Consider the following 22,737-nt stretch of genomic DNA (forward strand, 5'->3'; position numbering starts at 1 on the left):
TTTTTATCTCTCCCTCAAGTACATGCGCATGCAATTTCACAGTAGGTCCATACATATTTGTTCTACAGATTTTGAGTGACACTTGCTGCTAATTCTTCTTTATTAGAAAGAACTCTTGAGTCAGGCTTGCTTTGCTTTGTCTGCTTTATTTCTGCCCCCTTATCTCTCCTGTCCTTCGGCTGAAGCAGGCTCTGCCAGCACAAGCTCTTTGTGAGGACAGGCGGTCAGACTAAACAGCAAGCTGCAGGTTTAACTCAGAGGTGTGCATTTCACTTAAATTAAAAGAGATTTCTGCTCTGGAAAATTTCTACTCCCTGTGCCCCCTGTACCCCCTGTGTCCCCCTTTGCCCCCTGTACCCCCTGTGCCCCCTCTGCCCCCCTGTGCCCCCTGTGCCCTCTGTGCCCCCTGCACCCTCCATGGCCTCTGTGCCCCCCTGTACCCCCTGTGTCCCCTGTGCCCCCTGTGCCCCCTGTACCCCCCTGTGCCCCCTGTGCCCCCTGTACCACCTGCACCCCGTGTGCCCCCTGTACCCCCCTGTACCCCCTGTGCCCTCCTGTGCCCCCTGTGCCCCTCGTGCCCCCTGTGTGCCCCCTGTGCCCTCTGTACCCCCCTGTACCCCCCTGTGCCCCCCTGTACCCCCCTGCACCCCCTGTACCCCCTGTGCCCCCCTGTGCCCCCTGTGCCCCCCTGGGCTCCTCAGGGCCCAGGGCTGGGTTGGTGCTGAGCTCACGGCTTCGTGGCAGACAGGATCAAATGCTTCACTGGAATCCAAATATTTTCCATCTGCTGCCTTGCCCTCACCTGCTGGTTGTGTCAGAGGATGGCAGGGACAGAACAGGTTTGTCTGGCGCCGCGGATCCCTTGGCACCGCCGCGGGGCTGAGCTGTGCCCAGCCCTGGGCACGGCATCTGCCCTGCCCTGGGGCTGCTGCTGCTGCTGCCGGTCCCCTCGCTGGGCACAGAGGGGTGCAGGTGCCCCCTGGGGTTGGATGGGGCCCTGGAGCTGGAGCTGGAGCCTGGAGTGAGCTCCCAGCGTGGGACAGGGCGTGTGACAGCCCCTTACCTGGACATGGGGTTGGATGGGGCCCTGGAGCAGGAGCTGGAGCCTGGGACAGGGGTGTGTGACAGCCCCTTCCATCGGGTGCTGGATGGGGCCTGGGAGCAGGAGCTGGAGCTGGAGCCTGGAGCTGGTGCCTGGAGCATGCTCTCACCTGAGACAGGGTGTGTGACAGCCCCTTACCTGGGCACAGTGTTGGATGGAGCCCTTGGAGCAGGAGCTGGAGCCTGGAGCGAGCTCCCAGCCTGGGACAGGGCGTGTGACAGCCCCTTCCATTGGGTGCTGGATGGAGCCTGGAGCTGGAGCTGGAGCCTGGAGCGTGCTGTCACCTGGGTCAGGGTGTGTGACAGCCCCTTCCTTCAGGTGTTGGATGGGGCCCTGGAGCAGGAGCTGGGAGCCTGGAGTGAGCTCCCAACCCAGGACAGGGTGTGTGACAGCCCCTTGCCTCAGGCACAGTGTTGGATGGGGCTCTGGGACGGGGTGTTTGACAGCCCCTTACCTGGGCATGGTGTTGGATGGGGCCCTTGGAGCTCGAGCCTGGAGCAGGATCTGGAGCCTGGAGCAGGAGCTGGGAACCTGGGACAGGGTGTATGACAGCCCCTTCCCTGGGGTGCTGGATGGGGCCCTGGAGCAGGAGCTGGAGCCTGGAGCGTGCTCTCACCTGGGTCAGGGCGTGTGACAGCCCCTTACCTGGGCACGGTGTTGAATGGAGCCCTTGGAGCAGGGACTGGAGCCTGGAGCGTGCTCTCATCTGGGACAGGGGGTGTGACAGCCCCTTCCCTCGGGCAGGGCACAGGGGGTCGGTGACCCCTCAGCTCCGGGGCCCACGGGCTCTGCCCATGCTGCCACTCCCTGTCCCTGGCCCTTGGGGACGTGCAGGATGTGGCTCAGGTGTCTCTGACCCTTGGGGACATGCAGGACACGGCTCAGGTGTCCCTGGCCCTTGGGGACGTGCAGGACACGGCTCAGGTGTCCCTGACCCTTGGGGACGTGCAGGATGTGGCTCAGGTGTCCCTGACCCTTGGGGACGTGCAGGACACGGCTCAGGTGTCCCTGACCCTTGGGGACGTGCAGGACACGGCTCAGGTGTCCCCGCCTGGGGCCTCAGCGCTCCCAGCTCGGGTGTTTTTGCTTTCCCGTGTTTTCTGAAGCGGTTTCTGTGTTGCAACAGCCGCCCCTGCCCTGCCTGGGGCCACAGCCGGGGACGGCCTCGCTCAGGGCAAGGGACGAGGGGTTTGGGGGGGACGGGTGGCCCAGGGGACATGGGGTTTGGGGGGCATGGGTGTCCCAGGGCCAGGGGACACGGGGTTTGGGGGATACGGGGGGTGGCCCAGGGGACACGGAGTTTGGGGGGCATGGGTGGCCCAGGGACAGCAGCCCCCCCTGTCCCTGCTGCCTGCAGGGTGTCCCTGTGCCCCACCAGGATCCAGACACACTCCCGGGTGTCCTACCAGGAGCTGGACACACTCCCGGGTGTCCCTGTGCCCCACCAGGAGCGGGACACATTCCCGAGTGTCCCCATGTCCCACCGAGAGCGGGACACACTCGCGGGTGTCCCCATGTCCCGGGACAGCGGGGTGGACACGGGGCTGGCATTTCCTGCGCAGAGATTTCCCAGGCACGCCGCGTTCACCACTCGGCCCCGCCAAGCCCCAGATCCCAAATGCCGTGGGGGCACAAAGGGCTGGAATAATCGCTGTACACCGTGAGGGGAGAACCACGGAAAGGTTCGGGTGGGAAGGGACCTCGCAGCCCCCCTGCCATGGGAGCAAATGACCTTCTCCCTGTTATTCCCGGCTGCTCCCCCAGCCCTGAGCCCGTTCCTGGGCCTGGCTCAGCCCCATCCCCCGGCTGCTCCCCCATCCCTGAGCCCGTTCCTGGGCCTGGCTCAGCCCCATCCCCGAGCCCGTTCCTGGGCCTGGCTCAGCCCCATCCCCCGGCTGCTCCCCCATCCCTGAGCCCGTTCCCGGGCCTGGCTCAGCGCTCGCTGACGAGAAAGGCTCAGAGGGGAGCGATTGCTTGGAAGCTGCAACCCGATCTTTGCTAAACCGGCCCTGCCCCGTCCCCAGCGGCCGCTCCGGGCGCTGGCCGAGCGCTCCCGGGGCGGCGCCGAGCAGCTCGCGGAGCTGCCGGGAGCGGGATAAACCACAGGGGGATAAACCACGGGGATGAACCACTGGGGATCGACCACAGGGATAAACCGCGGGGGAAATACCACGGGGATGAACCACTGGGGATCGACCACAGGGATAAACCACGGGGGATAAACCATGGGGGATGAACCACGGGGATAAACCACGGGGCATAAACCACAGGGATGAACCGTGGGGGATAAACCACGGGGGATATACCACAGGGGGATAAACCACGGGGATGAACCACTGGGGATCGACCATAGGGATTAACCACGGGGGATAGACCACGGGGATAAACCATGGGGGAAACCACGGGGGTGAACCATGGGGGATAAACCACAGGGGATGAACCACGGGGGAGGAACCATGAGGATAAACCATGGTGGGTAAACCACAGAGGATAAACCACGGGGAATAAACCACAGGGAATAAACCATGGGAATGAACTACAGGGGATGAACCATGGGGGATAGACCATAGGGGATAAAGCACGGGGGATAGACCACGAGGAATAAACCCCGGGCATAAACCATGGGGATAAACCATGGGGGAATGACCATGGGGGATAAACTACGGGGAATAAACCGCGGAGACCAGCACCGCCGCCCTTCATCCCAGTCAGGCTGTGTGGAAAATGCTGCGTTTGTTTATTTATTTATGGAGGCTGGGCTGAGCTCGGAGCGGGAGCAGCTGGTGACAATCAGCTCTGTTCTCACTCAGCACAAGGCTGAGCACGTTCGTGTCCGCACGCAGCCGGGAAGGGTCCGGCCTGACACGTTCCAGAGCTTCCTGGATCCCGGCAGGTCCTGGCACTGCTCCCACTGCTGGGGTTGAGATCTCGGATCCCGACAGGTCCTGGCACTGGTCCCACTGCTCAGGTTGAGATCCTGGATCCCAGCAGATCCCAGCACTGATCCCGCTCCTGGGGCTGAGATCCCAGATCCCAGCAGATCCCCTGCCCCAGCCCTGAGCACCGGGATGCCCCTCGGGCCCCGAAAGAGCTTGTTTGGAGCTGGGAGGGACCAGGACCAGATGGGCTTTAAGGTCCCCCCAACCCAAAGCTGTGATTCCAAGACGATTCTGTGGTTCCCACTCTGGCTGTGCACTGGTGTCACTGGGATCCCTGGGATCACTGGGGTCACTGGGATCACTGGGAGCACTGGGAGCACTGGGATCACTGAGATCACTGGGGTCACTGGGGTCACTGGGATCGCTGGGAAGGCTGTGCCCACGTCCCTTGCCGTCTGTGTGGAGTCTGTTCCGGGCGGGAGGAGGAACAGAGGTTCTTTGTGTGGCTGCAACATGAACCGTGAACTGCCTGGGCGTGCCCTGCTAACGAGCCGGGGGTGCTGAGCACCCTCGGCTGCCCCGAGCCCCGCAGGGACCAGCCCTGGCTGCAGGACCAGCCCTGAACCCGGCCAGTGGATGAACCCCAAACCCAGGCAGTGGATGAACCCCAGCAGTGGGATGAGTGCCAAGCCTAGACCCCAGCAGTGGGATGAACCCCAAACCTGGGCAGTGGATGAACCCCAGCAGTGGGATGAACCCCAAACCTGGGCAGTGGATGAACCCCAGCAGTGGGATCAGCCCTGGCTGCAGGGATGGACCCCAAACCTGGGCAGTGGGATGAACCCTGCAGAGGTCACACCTGCAGAGGTCACACCTGAGGAGGTCACACCTGAGGAGGTCACATCTGCAGAGGTCACACCTGTGAAGGTGACACTTGCAGAGGTGACATGTGGGGAGGTGACACCTGCAGAGCTGCCCCCACAGGCTCCTGGGGAGAGGATTTGTGGCCCCTGGGGATGGGAAGCTCCTGGACAGGTGCTGGGGCGCCTCAGGACGCTCACAGGTGATGTGGTGGCTTTGGTTTGTCACTCCTGATTTTCTTGGCTTTGCCCACACCTGGTGTTCTCTGATTTGCCCACCCCTGATTTTCTCTGCTTTGCCCAGCCCTGGTGTTCCCTGGGCAGTGCAGGTGTGGGTGGCCCTGGGACAGGTGTGCAGGGCTGGGGACAGGACTGTCACAGCGACTGCCACACCTGTGAGGAGCCACAGAGCCAGCTCAGGACCAGCTCCAGGTTGTTTATTTGCTCTTTTTTAATTATCTTTCTTTGCCTTGCTGAGATTTGTCACCACGTCAGTTCGTGGCACGCTGCCAGCCCTCAGGGCACCGTTATCTTTTTATCTTATGCTAAAAACGACGTGTATTTTATTTACAGTAATTTTCTTATTGTAAAGAAATTTACAATGAATACAATAAGTAATAATACTTACAATAATAGTAATAATACTTTACAATAAGTAATAAAATTATTACTTATATTAGACAGTTTGTATTACTCTAAACCAATCTAAAAATGCCACCATCACAGCAGGAGATGGAGGCTAAGAAGGAGAAGGAGAGAGAACATGCTTAGATCCTTTTATTTTGTTTTTTGAACTTTATTCTAAAAACTTTTAAAATTCTACTTTTTCACCCTGAGGTAAATTCATTATTATTCTACTCTTTATTCTACTCATTATTATTCTACTCATTATTATTCTTCTTGTGGCTTTTACATCTTCACACAAAGTTGGTAATTGTTTCCGTGGGTTAAAATCCAAGGCCCAGGTGTTTCTGACCCACTGCTCGCAGTGACCTCCTAAAGCAGGGGGTTCCTGCTGTTCATTTATTATTTTTTGTGTATTTATTTATGTATTTCTTTGTGCATTTGCTGTGGGAGGTGTCGCTGTCAGTGACTGTGGGAGCACTCACAGTGACACAGAGGTGATTGCAGTGAGCCCTGCTCACACTTGACCTCCCAAAGCAGGGGGTTCCTGCTGGTTCATTTATTATTTTCTGTGTATTTATTTATGTTTTTGTGTATTTATTTATGTTTTTGTGTATTTATTTGTGCACAGAGGTAACTGCAGTGAGCTCTGCTCACAGTGCACCTCCCAAAGCAGGGGGCTCCTGACAGTTCATTTATTATTTTTTGTGTATTTATTTATGTTTTTGTGTATTTATTTGTGCATTTGCTGTGGGAAGTGTCGGTGCCAGTGTCTGTGGGAGCACTCAGTGCTCTGCCAGTGGCACAGAGGTGATTGCAGGGGGGTCCTGCTGGTTTATTTATAATTTTTAATGTATTTATTTGTGCATTTGCTGTGCACAGAGGTGACTGTGCAGTGAACTCTGCTCACAGTGCACCTCCCAAACCAGGGGGTTCTGCAAGTTCATTTATTATTTTTTGTGTATTTATTTATGTATTTATTTGTGCATTTGCTGTGGGAGGTGTTGTGTCAGTGACTGTGGGAGCACTCCCTGCTCTGCCAGTGACACAGAGGTGACTGCAGGGGGTTCCTGCTGTTCATTTATTATTTTTATGTATTTATTTATGTATTTATTTGTGCATTGGCTGTGGGAGGTGTCGCTGTCAGTGATTGTGGGAGCTCTCACAGTGACACAGAGGTGACTGCAATGAGCTCTGCTCACAGTGCACCTCCTGCTGGTTCATTTATTATTTTTTGTGTATTTATTTATGTTTTTATGTATTTATTTGTGCATTTGCTGTGGGAAGTGTTGTGCCAGTGACTGTGGGAGCACTCACTGCTCTGCCAGTGGCATGGAGGTGATTGCAGGGGGGTCCTGCTGGTCCATTTATTATTTTTTTGTGTATTTATTTATGTTTTTATGTATTTATTTGTCCATTTGCCGTGCACAGAGGTGACTGCAGTGAGCCCTGCTCACAGTGACCTCCCAGAGCAGAGGTTCCTGTGCTCACAACCCCTCTGGATGCCCAGAAATGTGGTGATGTTTTCAGGGGTCCCAGGATGAGGGAAGAGATGAGGATCTGACTCCATGTTTCAGAGGGCTGATTTATTATTTTATTATATATATTATATTAAAACTATAATAAAAGAATAGAAGAAAGGATTTCATCAGAAGGCCAGCAAGGAAAGGGAAGGAACGATAAAATCTTGTGACTGACCAGAGAGTCCAAGACAGCTGGGCTGTGATTGTCCATTAATTAAAAACAACCACATCAGACCAATCACAGATGCAGTTTTGCATTCCACAGCAACAGATAATTATTGTTTACATTTCATTTCTGAGGCCTCTCGGCTTCTCAGGAGGAAAAATCCTGGCAAAGGGATTATTCATAAAATATTATGGCTACACAGAAACGCCTGGATGGAGGTGGGGCTGTGCACAAACCACTCAGGTCTGGCTGGTCAGGCCAGGATGGCCCAAGGAGAACAGAAATTTGGTATTTTTGGGGTCTGTTCCCGATCAGGCCAGGATGGCCCAAAGGGAACAGAAATTTGGTATTTTTGGGGTCTGTTCCCAATCAGGCCGTTCCTGGACAAGAGAGAACAGAAATTTGGTATTTTTGGGGTCTGTTCCTGATCAGGCCAGGATGGCCCAAAAAGAGAACAGAAATTTGGTATTTGGGGGGTGCCCGCGCCGCAGGCGGTGCCAGCCTGGCCTGACCCCCCCTGTGCCCCCAGGTGAACCAGGGGAACATGCCTGGCATCCAGAGCACCTTCCTGGCCATGGACACTGAGGAGGGCGTGGAGGTGGTGTGGAACGAGCTGCTCTTCACTGACAGGAAAGCCTTCAAAGCTCACGAGGTGAGGGCACGGCTGGCACGGCCTGGTACGGCCTGGCACGGCCTGGTACGGCCTGGCACGGCCTGGTATGGCCTGGTACGGCCTGGGATGGCCTGGCATGGCCTGGCATGGCCTGGCATGGCCTGGTATGGCCTGGTAAGGCCCGGCAGAATGGGCTCCTGTCCCTGGCACGGCCTGGTATGGCCTGGTACAGCCTGGCATGACCTGGCACAGTCTGGCAGGGCTCTACCCCCTGGCACAGCCTGGCACGGTCCAGCACAGCCCGGCACGGCCTGGCAGGGCTCTGCCCCCTGGCACAGCCTGGCACACACTGGCACAGCACAGCCTGGACGCCCTGGCACAGCCCAGCACAGCCCGGCACGGCCTGGCACGGCCTGGCAGGGCTCTGTCCCTGGCACGGGCCCCTCCTTGACTGCTCCCTCCCAGGAAGGCCAGAGCAGGCCCTGGGGCATCCCCAGAGCTTGAGGTGCCCTGCCCGTGCCAGGAGCTCCCTTCTCACCTGTCCTGTGCCATCCTGGGAGCTTCTGTGTGCCAGGAGCTCCCTCCTCACCTGTGCTGCCATCCCAGCCCCTCACCTGTGCCCTGTGCCAGCCCCTCACCTGTCCTGCCCCTGCCAGGAGCTTCACCCTCACCTGTCCTGCCCATCCCAGCACCTCCCTCCTCACATGCCCTGCCCTGTGCCCCCCCTCACCTGTGCCCTGTGCCCTCAGGAGAAGATCCAGACCATGCCAGACCCTCCCCTGTGCCCCCCTCCCCTGTGCCCCCCTCACCTGTGCCCCCCTCACCTGTGCCCTGTGCCCCCAGGAGCTCTCTCCTCACCTGTCCTGCCTGTGCTAGCCCCTCCCCTGTGCCCTGAGTCCTGTGCCAGCCCCTCCCCTGTGCCCTGAGTCCTGTGCCAGCCCCTCACCTGTGCTCCCCTCCCCTGTTCCCCCCTCACCTGTGCCCCTCACCTGTGCCCCCCTCACCCGTGCCCCCCCAGGAGAAGATCCAGACCATGTTTGAGCAGCTGGTGCTGGTGGATCACCCCAACATTGTCAAACTGCACAAGTACTGGTTGGACGTCAGGGACAGCAAGGCCCGGGTACGGCTGAGGGCTCTGGGGGGCTCTGGGGGGTTCTGGGGGGCTCTGGGGGGTTCTGGGGGGCTCTGGGGGTCTCTCGGGGGCACAGGGGGGTCTCTGGAGGCAGCTGACCCCCCTGCCCCGTTGCCCCCAGGTGATTTTCATCACGGAGTACGTGTCCTCGGGGAGCCTCAAGCAGTTCCTGAAGAAAACCAAGAAGAACCACAAGGCCATGAACGCCCGGGTGAGCCCCGGGGGCACCCCCAGCCCCTCTGGGGAGGGGGCTGCGTGTCCCTGGCCCTGGGAAAGGGGTGGCAGGGCACGGGGGGGATGTTCCCTGTCCCTGTCCCTGTCCCTGGGAATGGACCCTGAGCCATGGCTGGGCACAGGGCATGTCCCTGTCCCTGTCCCTGTCCCTGTGTCCCTGTCCCTGTCCCTGTCCCTGTGTCCCTGTCCCTGTGTCCTTGTCACTGTCCCTGTGTCCCTGTCCCTGTCCCTGTCTCTGTGTCCATGACACAGCTCTGTCCCCGCTGCTCTGGCCCTGCTCTGGCCCTGTCTCTGCGAGGGGTGGCAGGGCACAGGAGATGTCCCTGTCCCCACTGACACAGCTCTGTCCCTGCTCTGTCCATGCTGCGTCCCCCTGTCCCTGTCCCTGGGAAGGGGTGGGAAGGACCCTGAGCAGGGCACAGGGGGGTTGGCCCTGTCCCTGTCCCTGTCCCCACTCTGGCAGAGCTGTGTCCCCACTCTGTCCCTGTCCCTGCCCCTGCCCCTGTCCCTGTCCCCACTGACGCAGCCATGTCCCCCTGTCCCCTCCGCAGGCCTGGAAGCGCTGGTGCACCCAAATCCTCTCGGCTCTCAGGTGAGGCTCCCGCAGCTCCTGCAGCTCCACCCCTGCCCCGAGGGCTGCGGGGGCTGCGGGCAGAGCTGGGAACACGCTGCGCCCCATTCTGTGCCCCACTCTGTGCCCCCTGTACCCCCTGTGTGCCCCCTGTGCCCCCCTGTGCCCCCCTGTACCCCCCTGTACCCCCTGTGTGCCCCCTGTGTGCCCCCTGTGTGCCCCCTGTGCCCTCCTGTGTGCCCCCTGTGCCCCCCTGTACCCCCTGTGCCCCCTGTGTGCCCCCTGTACCCCCTGTGTGCCCCCTGTGCCCCCCTGTGCCCCCCTGTGCCCTCCTGTGCCCCCTGTGCCCCCCTGTGCCCCCTGTGCCCCCTGTACCCCCTGTGTGCCCTTTGTGCCCCCCCTGTGACCCCCCCGTTCCCCCCCAGTTTCCTGCACTCCTGTGACCCCCCCATCATCCACGGGAACCTGACCAGTGACACCGTGTTCATCCAGCACAACGGGCTCGTCAAGATCGGCTCCGGTGCGCCTGGGGGGGCACGGGGGGGCACAGGAGGGGGCTGGGTGGGTCTGGGGGGGTCTTGGCGTCATAGGGGTCTGAGGGGTCTGGGGGGTCACAGGGGAGTGGGGGGGGCTGGGGGGGTTACAGGGGTCTGGGGGGGCTGGGGGGGTTACAGGGGGCTGGGAGGGCACAGGTGGGCACAGGGGGCTGGGGGGGCACGGGGGCCTGGGGGTGTTACAGGGGTTTGGGGGGTCATAGGGGGCTGGGGGGTCACAGGGGGCTGGGGGGTTACAGGGGTCTGGGGAGGTCTGGGAGGGTCTGGGGGTCACACGGGTCTAGGGGGGGCACAGGTTCTGGGGGGGTCTAGGGTGGGTCACAGGGGTTTGGGGGGTCTTGGGGGGTTACAGGGGTCTGGGGGGGTCATGGGGACTGGGGGGGTCACAGGGGGCTGGGGGGACTGCGGGGGCCACAGGGGTTTGGGGGTTACAGGGGTCTGGGGGGGTCTGGGAGGGTCTGGGGGTCACATGGGTCTAGGGTGGGTCACAGGGGTTTGGGGGGTCTGGGGAGATCACAGGGGTCTGAGGGGTCCAAGGGGGTCAGAGGGGTCTGAGAGGGTCACAGGGTTCTGGGGGTTCTGAGGGGATCCAAGGGGTCAGAGGGGGTCCCAGAGGGTCCCATGGGGTCCAAGGGGTCCCAGGGGTTCCAGGCGGGTCTGAGGGGGTTGGCAGGAGGAGGGGGGTGGGGGTCACAGGGGTTTGGGGGGGTCCCAGGGGGTCTAAGGGGGTCACAGGGGGTCCCATGGGGTCTCAGGGGTCCAAGGGGGTTGTCAGGATGAATGGGGCGGGGGTCCCACGGGGTCTGGGGGGTTCCTGGGCAGGCAGGAGCCCCAAGAATCGCGGGGTCCCTTTTTGGGGTGCCAACCTCGCTGTCCCCTTTCCTTGCCCTCCCGATGCCCGCCCTGGCAGTTTGGCACCGGGTGTTTGCCAACGGTGAGTGACCCCCCCTCGGCCACCCCCTGTCCTGGGGGCACCCCCGCAGCCCCCAGACCCACCAGGGGCACCGGGAATGGGCTCTGTGGGGAGGGGGCACCTCCATCCCACCAGGAGCAGCTGCTGGGTGGGAGCAGAGGGGGCTCCTGGCACGGGGGTGGGCAGGGGCACAGATCCCCCCCCTGAGACCCCACGGGTGGGCACTCACAGAGACCCCCTGGGGTGGGCACACTCAGAGCCCCCTCAATGGGCACACTGACAGGTGGGCACACAGACCCCACGGGTGGGCACTGTCCTGGGTGGGCACAGTCCCAGGTGGGCACTGTCCCAGGTGGGCACACTCAGAGTGGGCACTGTCAGGGTGGGAACACTCAGGTGGGCACTGTCCCAGGTGGGCACACTCAGGGTGGGCACTGTCAGTGTGGGCACTGTCAGGGTGGGAACACTCAGGTGGGCACTGTCCCAGGTGAGCACTCAGGGTGGGCACACTCAGGGTGGGCACTGTCAGTGTGGGCACTGTCAGGTGGGAACACTCAGGGTGGGCACTGTCCCAGGTGGGCACTGTCCCAGGTAGGAACACTCAGGTGGGCACTGTCAGGTGGGCACTCTCAGGGTGGGCACTGTCAGGGTGTGCCCTGTCCCAGGTGGGCACTCAGGGTGGGCACTGTCAGGGTGTGCCCTGTCCCAGGTGGGCACTGTCAGGTGGGCACACTCAGGTGGGCACTCACAGGTGGGCACACTCAGGGTGGGCACTGTCAGGGTGTGCCCTGTCCCAGGTGGGCACTGTCAGGGTGGGCACTCTCAGGTGGGCACTGTCCCAGGTGGGCACACTCAGGGTGGGCACACTCAGGGTGGGCACTGTCAGGGTGGGCACTGTCAGGGTGTGCACTGTCCCAGGTGGGAACACTCAGGGTGGGCACTCAGGTGTGCACTGTCAGGGTGGGCACTGTCAGGGTGTGCCCTGTCCCAGGTGGGCACTGTCAGGTGGGCACACTCAGGTGTGCACTGTCAGGGTGTGCCCTGTCCCAGGTGTGCCCTGTCCCAGGTGGGAACACTCAGGGTGGGCACTGTCAGGGTGTGCCCTGTCCCAGGTGGGCACTGTCAGGGTGTGCACTCTCAGGTGGGCACTGTCCCAGGTGGGCACTGTCAGGGTGGGCACTCAGGTGTGCACTGTCAGGGTGGGCACTCTCAGGTGGGCACTGTCAGGTGTGCACTGTCAGGGTGGGCACTCTCAGGTGTGCACTGTCAGGGTGGGCACTGTCAGGGTGTGCCCTGTCCCAGGTGTGCCCTGTCCCAGGTGGGCACTGTCAGGGTGGGCACTCTCAGGTGGGCACTGTCAGGGTGGGCACTGTCAGGGTGTGCCCTGTCCCAGGTGTGCCCTGTCCCAGGTGGGCACTGTCAGGGTGGGCACTCTCAGGTGGGCACTCACAGTGGGCACTCTCAGCCCCTCAGCCCGTGCCCCTCTCTCTCCCTCTCCGTCCCCAGCGCTCCCGGACGATCTGCGCAGCCCCATGAGGATCGAGCGCGAGGAGCAGCGGAACCTGCACTTCTTCCCTCCGGAATACGGCCGTGAGTGGGGAAATGGGAATGGGGAAATGGGAATGGGGATGGGAACAGGGAATGGGAACAGGGAATGGGGAAATAGGGAATGGGAACGGGGAATGGGAGCTCTGGAACCTGCACTTCTTCCCTCCGGAATACGGCCGTGAGTGGGGAAATGGGAATGGGGAAATGGGAATGGGGATGGGAACAGGGAATGGGAATGGGGACGGGAACAGGGAATGGGAATGGGGACGGGAATGGGGAAATAGGGAATGGGAACGGGGAATGGGAGCTGCGGAACCTGCACTTCTTCCCTCCGGAATACGGCCGTGAGTGGGAAAATGGGAATGGGGAAATGGGAATGGGGATGGGAATGGGAATGGGGAATGGGGAATGGGAATGGGGACGGGAATGGGAAAATGGGGAATGCGAACGGGGAATGGGAGCTCTGGAACCTGCACTTCTTCCCTCCGGAATACGGCCGTGAGTGGGGACAGGAATGGGAACAGGAATGAATGGGAATGGGAATGGGGATGGGAATGGGAATGGGGAAATGGGGAATGGGAGCTGCAGAACCTGCACTTCTTCCCTCCGGAATACGGCCGTGAGTGGGGAAAATGGGAATGGGGAATGGGGAATGGGAATGGGAAAATGGGAATGGGGATGGGAATGGGAAAATAGGGAATGCGAACGGGGAATGGGAGCTCTGGAACCTGCACTTCTTCCCTCCGGAATACGGCCGTGGGTGGGGAAATGGGAATGGGGAAATAGGGAATGGGGATGGGAACAGGGAATGGGAACAGGGAATGGGAATGGGGAAATAGGGAATGGGAATGGGAACAGGGAATGGGAATGGGAACAGGGAATGGGAATGGGGATGGGGATGGGGAATGGGGATGGGGACGGGAATGGGGAATGGGGATGGGGATGGGGAATGGAAATGGGAATGGGGAAATGAATGGGAATGGGAATGGGGAACGGGAATCAGAACAGGGAATGGGAACAGGAACAGGAACAGGAATGGGCACAGGGGGTGCACGGTGCAGGAGGGCAGGGGAGGGGAAGGGAGACAGGTGAGAACAGGTGAGGGCAGGGATGGGTATCCAAGGGGATGGTGTGGGGTGTCCCAGGGCTGCCCAGGTGGGGTGCACAGGTGTGGGGTTCCAGGTGTGGGGTTCCAGGTGTTCCCAGGTGTGGGGTTCCAGGTGTGGGGTTCCAGGTGTGGGTTCCAGGTGTGCCCAGGTGTGGGGTTCCAGGTGTGCCCAGGTGGGGTGCCCAGGTGTGGGGTCCAGGTGTGCCCAGGTGTGGGGTCCAGGTGTGCCCAGGTGTGGGGTTCCAGGTGCTTTCCAGCCCTGAGCTCTGCCCCGTGTCCCTCTCGTGCCCCAGAGAAGGCCGACGGGACGGCCGTGGACATCTTCTCCTTCGGGATGTGCGCGCTGGAGGTGCGGGAAGGGGCTGGGAGCCCTGGGAGCCTGTGGGGAGGGGTCACCGGCTGGGGCCGTGCCCTGTGGGGAGGGGTCACCGGCTGGGGCCGTGCCCTGTCCCTGCCCTGGCTGGGGCTGTCCCCTGTCATTGCCCTGTCCCCTGGGAACCCCCCCCAGATTGTCCCTGTCCCTGTGCCCTGGCAGATGGCCGTGTTCCTATCCCTGCCTGGTCCTGGACGTGTCCCCTGTCCCCTGGAACCCCCCCGGACTGTCCCTGTCCCTGTGCCCTGGCAGATGGCCGTGTCCCCTGTCCCTGCCCCTGTCCCTGTCCCTGTCCCTGTCACCCCAGCCTGTCCTTGTCCCCTGGCAGATGGCCCTGTCCCTGTCCCTGTCCCTGTCACCCCCAGCCTGTCCCTGTCCCCTGGCAGATGGCCATGTCTTCTGTCCCTGTCCCCTGTCCCTGTAATGCCCAGCCTGTCCCTGTCCCTGTCCCCTGGCAGATGGCCCTGTCCCTATCCCTGTCACCCCAGCCTGTCCCTGTCCCTGTCCCTGTCACCCCCAGCCTGTCCCTGTCCCCTGGCAGATGGCCCTGTCCCCTGTCCCTGTCCCCTGGCAGATGGCCGTGTCCCCTGTCCCTGTCACCCCAGCCTGTCCCTGTCCCCTGGCAGATGGCCCTGTCCCCTGTCCCTGTCACCCCAGCCTGTCCCTGTCCCCTGGCAGATGGCCCTGTCCCCTGTCCCTGTCCCCCCCAGCCTGTCCCTGTCCCCTGGCAGATGGCCCTGTCCCTATCCCTGTCCCCCCCAGCCTGTCCCTGTCCCCTGGCAGATGGCCATGTCCCTGTCCCCCCCAGCTTGTCCCTGTCCCTGTCCCTGTCCCCTGGCAGATGGCCGTGTCCCCTGTCCCTGTCACCCCAGCCTGTCCCTGTCCCCTGGCAGATGGCCGTGCTGGAGATCCAGACCAACGGGGACACGCGGGTGTCGGAGGAGGCGATCGCGCGGGCCCGGCACTCCCTGGATGACCCCAACATGAGGGTGAGGGGACCCTGGGGACCTGAGGGGACAGGCCCTGTCCTGGGTCACTGCTGGAGACAAATCCCTGTCCTGGGTCACTGCTGAGGACAAATCTTTGTCCTGTGTCACCCCTGGGGACAGTCCCTGTCCTGTGTCACCCCCGGGGTGAATCCCTGTCCTGTGTCACTGCTGGGGACAAATCTTTGTCCTGGGTCACCCCTGGGGACAGTCCCTGTCCTGTGCCACCCCTGTGCCACCCCTGGGGGTGAATCCCTGTCCTGTGTCCCTGCTGGGTTCAAACCCACCCCCATCTCCCTCTCCTCAGTGTAAATCCCACCTTTATCTCTTACTCCTGGGCGCAAGTCCCCACCCTGCCGGCTCCCAGTGGGTGCAGCTGGGCTCTGGCCCTGTCCCTGCTGTCCCTCCTCCTGTCCCCGAGCGTCCTGGGGCTCCTGCTCCAGCTTTGGGTCCATTTCCTGGGAAATGGGGTCCCAGGCGGGCCTTGGGCAGCGCCCCCTGTGCTGGCACCTCCCAGGTGCCCAGGTGAGGGCATTGAGGGGCTGGAATGTGCCCAGGGGAGGGAGGGGAGCTGGGGAAGGGTCTGGGGGAGCTGGGAGGGGCTCGGCCTGGAGAAAAGGGGGGATCAGGGGGTTCCTTGTGGCTCTGCAGAGCTCCTGCCAGGAGGGGACCGTGACCGTGTTCACAGGGGGCTTATGGTGAGGGAAGAGACAGGGACCTGACTCCATGTGCCAGAAGGCTGATTTATTATTTTATGATATATATATTATATTAAAACTATACTGAAAGAATAGAAGAAAATGTTGAAGGAAGAGACGAGGACCTGACTCCATGTTTCAGGAGGCTGATTTATTATTTTATGATATATACATTATATTAAAATATACTGAAAGAATTAGAAGAAAATGTTGAAGGAAGAGACGAGGACCTGACTCCATGTTTCAGGAGGCTGATTTATTATTTTATGATATATATTATATTAAAATATACTAAAAGAATAGAAGAAAATGTTTCATCAGCAGACTTAGCTAAGAATAGAATCAGCAAGAATGATAACAAAGGTTTGTGTCTCAGCTCTCTGTCCGAGCCAGCTGACTGTGATTGGCCATTAATGAGAAACAACCACATGAGCCCAATCCCAGATTTACCTGTTGCATCCCACAGCAGCAGATAATTATTGTTTAAATTTTGTTCCTGAGGCCTCTCAGCTTCTCAGGAGGGAAAATCCCAAGGAAAGGCTTTTTCATGAAAATGCGTCTGCGACAGGGGACAGCCAGGGGGGATTTGGGATCTGATCCCAGGAACAGGGACAGGAGGAGAGGGATCGGCCCCAGGCTGGGCCAGGGGAGCTCAGGGTGAATTTCCCCATGGAAAGGGGGGTCAGGAGCTGCCCAGGGAGGGTTGCAGAGCCCATCCCTGGAGTGCCCCCGGGGCGAATGGGCACTCAGAGCTGGGGATGGGGCACGGGGGGAGCTCTGTGGGTTCCAGGGATCCCAGGGTCCCCGTGGGAGCTGCAGGGCCTCGCCCGGCCCTGCTGACCCCCATGGCCCTGCCCTGCCCAGGAGTTCATCCTGTCCTGCCTGACCCTGAACCCCGAGCGGCGCCCGAGCGCCAACAGCCTCCTGTTCCACCGCGTGCTCTTCGAGGTGCACTCGCTGAAGCTGCTGGCGGCACACTGCTTCATCAACCACCAGTGTGAGAGCCTGGGGAGCCCCTGGGAAGGGCCAGCAGGGGGAGCAGAGCCAGGCTGGGGGAGCTGGGGATGGTCAGGATGGAGCAGAGAGCCAGGAATGGTCAGGGTGGAGAAGAGAGCCAGGGATGAGAGCTGGGAATGGTCAGGATTGAGAGCTGGGGATGGTCAGGATGGAGCAGAGAGCCAGGAATGGTCAGGGTGGAGAACAGAGCCAGGGATGAGAGCTGGGAATGGTCAGGATTGAGAGCTGGGGATGGTCAGGATGGAGCAGAGAGCCAGGAATGGTCAGGGTGGAGAACAGAGCCAGGGATGAGAGCTGGGAATGGTCAGGATGGAGAACAGAGCCAGGGATGAGAGCTGGGAATGGTCAGGATGGAGAATAGAGCTGGGAATGGTCAGGAATGAGAGCTGGGAATGGTCAGGATGGAGCAGAGAGCCAGGGATGAGAGCTGGGAATGGTCAGGATGGAGAACAGAGCTGGGAATGAGAGCTGGGAATGGTCAGGATGGAGAACAGAGCTGGGAATGAGAGCTGGGAATGGTCAGGAGGGAGAACAGAGAGCCAGGATGGGAGCTGGGAATGGTCAGGAATGAGAGCTGGGAATGGTCAGGAGGGAGAACAGAGCCAGGATTGAGAGCTGGGAATGGTCAGGAGGGAGAACAGAGCCAGGATTGAGAGCTGGGAATGGTCAGGAGGGAGAACAGAGCCAGGATTGAGAGCTGGGAATGGTCAGGATTGAGAACTGGAAATGTTCAGGATTGAGAACTGGGAATGGTCAGAATGGAGAACAGCTAGGATGGAGAACTGGGAATGTTCAGGATTGAGAACTGGGAATGGTCAGGATTGAGAACTGGGAATGGTCAGGATGGAGAACAGCCAGGATGGGAGCTGGGAATGGTCAGGAATGAGAGCTGGAAATGATCAGGATGGAGAATAGAGCTGGGAATGGTCAGGATGGAGAACTGGGAATGTTCAGGATGGAGAACAGAGCCAAGGATGGAGAGCTGGGAATGTTTCCCTGGAGAACAGAAGGGTCCAAGGAGATCTCAGAGCCCCTCTCAGGGCCTGAAGGGGCTCCAGGAGAGCTGGAGAGGGATTTGGACAAGGGATGGAGGGACAGGAAGGGGGGAATGGTGTCCCACTGCTGCACAGCAGGGTTATTTGGGATTTTGGGAAGGAATTCCTGGCTGGGAATGGGGCAGGGCCTGGCACAGGGTGCCCAGAGCAGCTGTGGCTGCCCCTGGATCCCTGGCAGCGCCCAAGGCCGGGCTGGACAGGGCTGGACGGGACTCAGGGCACCCTGGGGCAGTGGGAGGTGTCCCTGCCATGGCAGGGGGGGCTCCGGGTGGGGTTTGGGGTCCCTCCCACCCAAGCCCCCCCCGATTCCCTGTGCAGACCCTGGGCAGGGGCTCCCAGCCCCTCCCTGAGCAGGGGCTGCAGCACCCACGCCCCCCCCGTGCCTCTGCCCCAGATCTGATGCCTGAGAACGTGGTGGAGGAGAAGATCAAGGAGCTGGACCTGAACATGGTGATGGCCGAGATCCGCAGGGAGGGGCGGCCCGGGGTGCAGTGGAGGTGAGGAGGGGGGACCCCAGAGCCTGGAGATCCCCCCAGAGCCTGGGGACCCCCCCAGAGCCTGGAGATCCCCCCAGAGCCTGGGGACCCCCCCAGAGCCTGGATACCCCCCAGCCTGGGGACCCCTCAGATTTGAGACCCCAGAGCCTGGAGACGCCCCCAGCCTGGGGACCCCTCAGATTTGAGAGCCCCCCAGAGCTTGGAGACCCCAGCCTGGGGACCCCCCTGCCATGGGCAGCAGCCCCCTTGACCCCCCTGACCTCCCTCGGACCCCCCGAATCCCCCCAGACCCCCCTGATCTCCCCTGGACCCTCTTGGACTCCCCTGACCCCTCCCTGGACCCCTCCCTGACACCCTGGAACCCCCTGGACCCCCCTGACCCCCCTGTCCTTTCCCAGGTACTCCGAGGTTTCCTTCCTGGAGCTCGACAAGTTCTTGGAGGACGTGAGGTGGGTGTGAGAGCCCCCCCTGGGGTGAGCACCCCCTGCCTGGGGTCCCCAGAGGGATGTGGGGCCGGGATGGGGACACAGGGGTGTCCCTGGTGTCCCCAGGGGGATGCCGGGACATGGGCGTGTCCCTGCTGTCCCCATCGGAATGTGGGGCCGGGATGGGGACACGGGGGTGTCCCTGCTGTCCTGGGATGGGGACATGGGGGTGTCCCTGGTGTCCTTGCTGTCCCCAGGGGGATGTGGGACTGGGATGGGGACACGGGGGTGTCCCCGGTGTCCCCAGGGGGATGCAGGGACATGGGGGTGTCCCTGGTGTCCCTGGTGTCCCCAGGGGGATGTGGGACTGGGATGGGGACACGGGGGTGTCCCTGCTGTCCTGGGGTGAGCACACTGGAGTGTCCCTGGTGTCCCCAGCTGTGCACATGGGGGTGTCCCTGCTGTCCCCATCGGAATGTGGGGTAGGCACATGGGGGTGTCACTGGTGTCCCCTGGTGTCCCCAGCGGGATGTGGGGACATGGGATGGGGACACAGGAGTGTCCCTGCTGTCCCCAGGGGACTGTGGGGTCAGGATGGGCACACGGGAGTGTCCCTGCTGTCCCCAGGGGGATGTGGGGTCAGGATGGGGACACGGGAGTGTCCCTGCTGTCCCTGCTGTCCCTGCTGTCCCCGCTGTCCTGGGATGGAATGTCCCTGCTGTCCCTGCTGTTCCCCACGGGAGTGTCCATGCTGTCCCCGCTGTCCCCAGCCCTGCCAGGGGATGGCATCAGCCCCGTGTCCCCTCCGTGTCTGTCCCCAGCTGTCCCCACGGGAGTGTCCCTGCTGTCCCCAGGGGGATGTGGGGTCAGGATGGGGACATGGGAGTGTCCCAGCTGTCCCCGCTGTCCCCAGCCCTGGCAGGGATGGCATCAGCCCCGTGTCCCCTCGGTGCCTCCCCAGGAACGGGATTTACCCCCTGATGAACTTCGCCGCCTCCCGGCCCCACGCGCTGCCCCGAGCCCTGTCCCAGCCCCAGGAGGATCCCCAGAAAGCCAAAACCCCCACGCCAGAGCCCTTCGACGTGGAGACCAGGAAGGTGAGGGCTGGTGGGGCTCACAGGGGGCCCAGGATGAGGGAAAGACGAGGATCTGACTCCGTGTTTGGGAAGGCTTGATTTATTATTTTATGATATGTATTCTCTTGAAGCTATACTGAAAGAATAGAGGAAAGGACTTCATCAGAAGGAAAAGGGAAAGGAAAAGGATGAAAGGACAGGAAAGGAGAAAGGAAAAGAAAGGGGAAAGGAAAAAGGAAAGGAGAAAGGAAAGGAAAGGAAAGGAAAGGAAAGGAAAGGAAAGGAAAGGAAAGGAAAGGAAAGGAAAGGAAAGGAAAGGAAAGGAAAGGAAAGGAAAGGAAAGGAAAGGAAAGGAAAGGAAAGGAAAGGAAAGGAAAGGAAAGGAAAAAAAAAAAAAAGGAAATGAAAAGGAAAAGAAAAAAAGGAAAGGAAAGGGAAAAGGAAAAGGAAAATAAAATCTTGTGACTGACCAGAGAGTCCGAGCCAGCTGGGCTGTGATTGGCCATTAATTAAAAACAACCACATGAGCCCAATCCCAGATGCACCTGCTGCATCCCACAGCAGCAGAAAACCATTGGGTACATTTTGTTCTGTTGCATTCTATAGCAGCAGATAACCATTGGGTACATTTTGTCCTGTTGCATTCTATAGCAGCAGAAAACCATTGGTTGCATTTTGTTCCTGTTGCATCCCACAGCAGCAGATAACCATTGGGTACATTTTGTTCTGTTGCATCCCACAGCAGCAGAAAACCATTGGTTGCATTTTGTTCTGTTGCATCCCACAGCAGCAGAAAACCATTGGGTACATTTTGTTCTGTTGCATCCCACAGCAGCAGATAACCATTGGTTGCATTTTGTTCCTGAGGCCTCTCGGCTTCTCAGGAGGAACAATCCCCAGGAAAGGATTTTCCATAAAACAGACCTGTGGCAGTGAGGGAGCTCCAGGGCAGCTGCAGGTGGGGACAGCCCTGCCCTGCTGCCACCCCTGCCACAGGGACACCTGTCCTGTCAGCCCAGCGAGAGCCAGGATGGGAATTTGGGGTTCCTGTAGGAATTCCAGAGGGCTGCAGAGGCAGAGCCGGGATGGGAATTTGGGGTTCCTGTCGGAATTTGGGGTCCCTGTAGGAATTCCAAAGGGGTTCACGGGCAGAGGCAGAGAGAGCCAGGAGGGGAATTTGGGGTTCCTGTAGGAATTTGGGGTTCCTGTAGGAATTCCAAAGAGGTGCCCGGGAAGAGGCAGAGCCAGGAGGGAAATTTGGGGTTCCTGTAGGGATTTGGGGCTGCTGTAGGAATTCCAGAGGGCTGCACAGGCAGAGGCAGAGCTGGGAGGGGGATTTGGGGTTCCTGTAGGAATTTGGGGTTGCTGTAGGAATTTGGGGTTCCTGCAGGAATTCCAAAGGGCTGCACAGGCAGAGGCAGAGACAGCCAGGACAGGAATTTGGGGTTCCTGAAGGAATTTAGGGTTCCTGTAGGGATTTGGGGTTCCTGTCAGAATTTGGGGTTCCTGTAGGGATTCCAAAGGGCTGCCCCGGCAGAGGCAGAGCTGAGAGGGAAATTTGGGGTTCCTGAAGGAATTTGGGGTCCCTGTAGGAATTCCAAAGGGCTGCACGGGCAGAGGCAGAGAGAGCCAGGACAGGAATTTGGGGTTCCTGTAGGAATTTGGGGTTTCTGAAGGAATTTGGGGTTCCTTTAGGAATTCCAGAGGGCTGCACAGGCAGAGTTGGGAGGGGGATTTAGGGTTGCTGTAGGGATTTGGGGTTCCTCTAGGGATTTGGGGTTCCTGTAGGAATTCCAAAGGGCTGCCCAGGCAGGCCCCAGAGGCAGAGACAGCCAGGACAGGAATTTGGGGTTCCTGAAGGAATTTGGGGTTCCCGTAGGAATTCCAAAGGGGTGCCCGGGCAGAGGCAGAGCTGGGAGGGAAATTTGGGGGTCCTGTAGGGATTTGGGGTTCCTGTAGGGATTTGGGGTTCCTGTAGGAATTCCAAAGGGCTGCCCAGGGGCAGAGAGAGTCAGGACAGGAATTTGGGGTTCCTGTAGGGATTTGGGGTTGCTGTAGGAATTCCAGAGGGCTGCACAGGCAGAGGCAGAGCTGGGAGGGGGATTTGGGGTTCCTGAAGGAATTTGGGGTTCCTGAAGGAATTTGGGGTTGCTGTAGGGATTTGGGGTTCCTGTAGGGGTTCCAAAGGGCTGCCCAGGGGCACAGGGGCCGTGCCCAGGCTGATCCCAGCTGGGCTCTTGCAGGTGGTGCAGATGCAGTGCAACATGGAGCTGAACGAGGACAAGAGCCAGTGGCACGTGAGTGATGGGATCCTGCCCTGATCCCTGCTCATCCCGCTGGGAATGGGGCTGGGAAATGGGAAATGGGGCTCGGAATGGGACTGGGAAATGGGGAATGGGACTGGGAAATCTGCCAGTGGCATGTGAGTGCCTGGATCCTGCCCATCCCACTGAGAATGGGAAATGGGAAATGGGATTGGGAATGGGAAATGGGGCTGGGAATGGGAAATGGGGCTGGGAATGGGGCTGGGAATGGGAATGGGATTGGGAAATGGCACTGGGAAATGGCACTGGGAAATCTGACAGTGACACGTGAGTGCCTGGATCCTGCCCTGATCCCTGCTCATCCCGCTGGGAATGGGGCTGGGAAATGGGAAATGGGGCTGGGAATGGGATTGGGAAATGGGAAATGGCACTGGGAAATGGGAAATGGGGAATGGGACTGGGAAATCTGCCAGTGGCATGTGAGTGCCTGGATCCTGCCCATCCCACTGGGAATGGGAA

At 60.2% G+C, this 22,737-nt stretch overlaps 1 protein-coding gene across 1 annotated transcript in view; it reads left to right on the forward strand.

Moving 5' to 3' along the window:
- The window catches only part of NRBP2 (nuclear receptor binding protein 2), a 52,272-nt gene that overhangs the window by 23,223 nt on the left and 6,312 nt on the right, over window positions 1–22,737 (forward strand). The window contains exons 2-15 of the mRNA XM_036404453.2: window positions 7,684–7,806; window positions 8,786–8,887; window positions 9,021–9,110; window positions 9,685–9,725; window positions 10,130–10,224; window positions 11,169–11,192; window positions 12,678–12,761; window positions 14,121–14,176; window positions 15,094–15,189; window positions 16,749–16,881; window positions 18,351–18,453; window positions 18,852–18,902; window positions 19,840–19,975; window positions 22,198–22,251. Of these exons, the coding sequence (XP_036260346.1) occupies window positions 7,684–7,806; window positions 8,786–8,887; window positions 9,021–9,110; window positions 9,685–9,725; window positions 10,130–10,224; window positions 11,169–11,192; window positions 12,678–12,761; window positions 14,121–14,176; window positions 15,094–15,189; window positions 16,749–16,881; window positions 18,351–18,453; window positions 18,852–18,902; window positions 19,840–19,975; window positions 22,198–22,251 (1,188 nt within the window). The remainder of the gene's footprint in view (window positions 1–7,683; window positions 7,807–8,785; window positions 8,888–9,020; window positions 9,111–9,684; window positions 9,726–10,129; window positions 10,225–11,168; window positions 11,193–12,677; window positions 12,762–14,120; window positions 14,177–15,093; window positions 15,190–16,748; window positions 16,882–18,350; window positions 18,454–18,851; window positions 18,903–19,839; window positions 19,976–22,197; window positions 22,252–22,737) is intronic.

The sequence above is a fragment of the Molothrus ater genome, chromosome 1 (assembly GCF_012460135.2).
Source record: "Molothrus ater isolate BHLD 08-10-18 breed brown headed cowbird chromosome 1, BPBGC_Mater_1.1, whole genome shotgun sequence".
In the NCBI taxonomy this organism is placed as follows: domain Eukaryota; kingdom Metazoa; phylum Chordata; class Aves; order Passeriformes; family Icteridae; genus Molothrus; species Molothrus ater.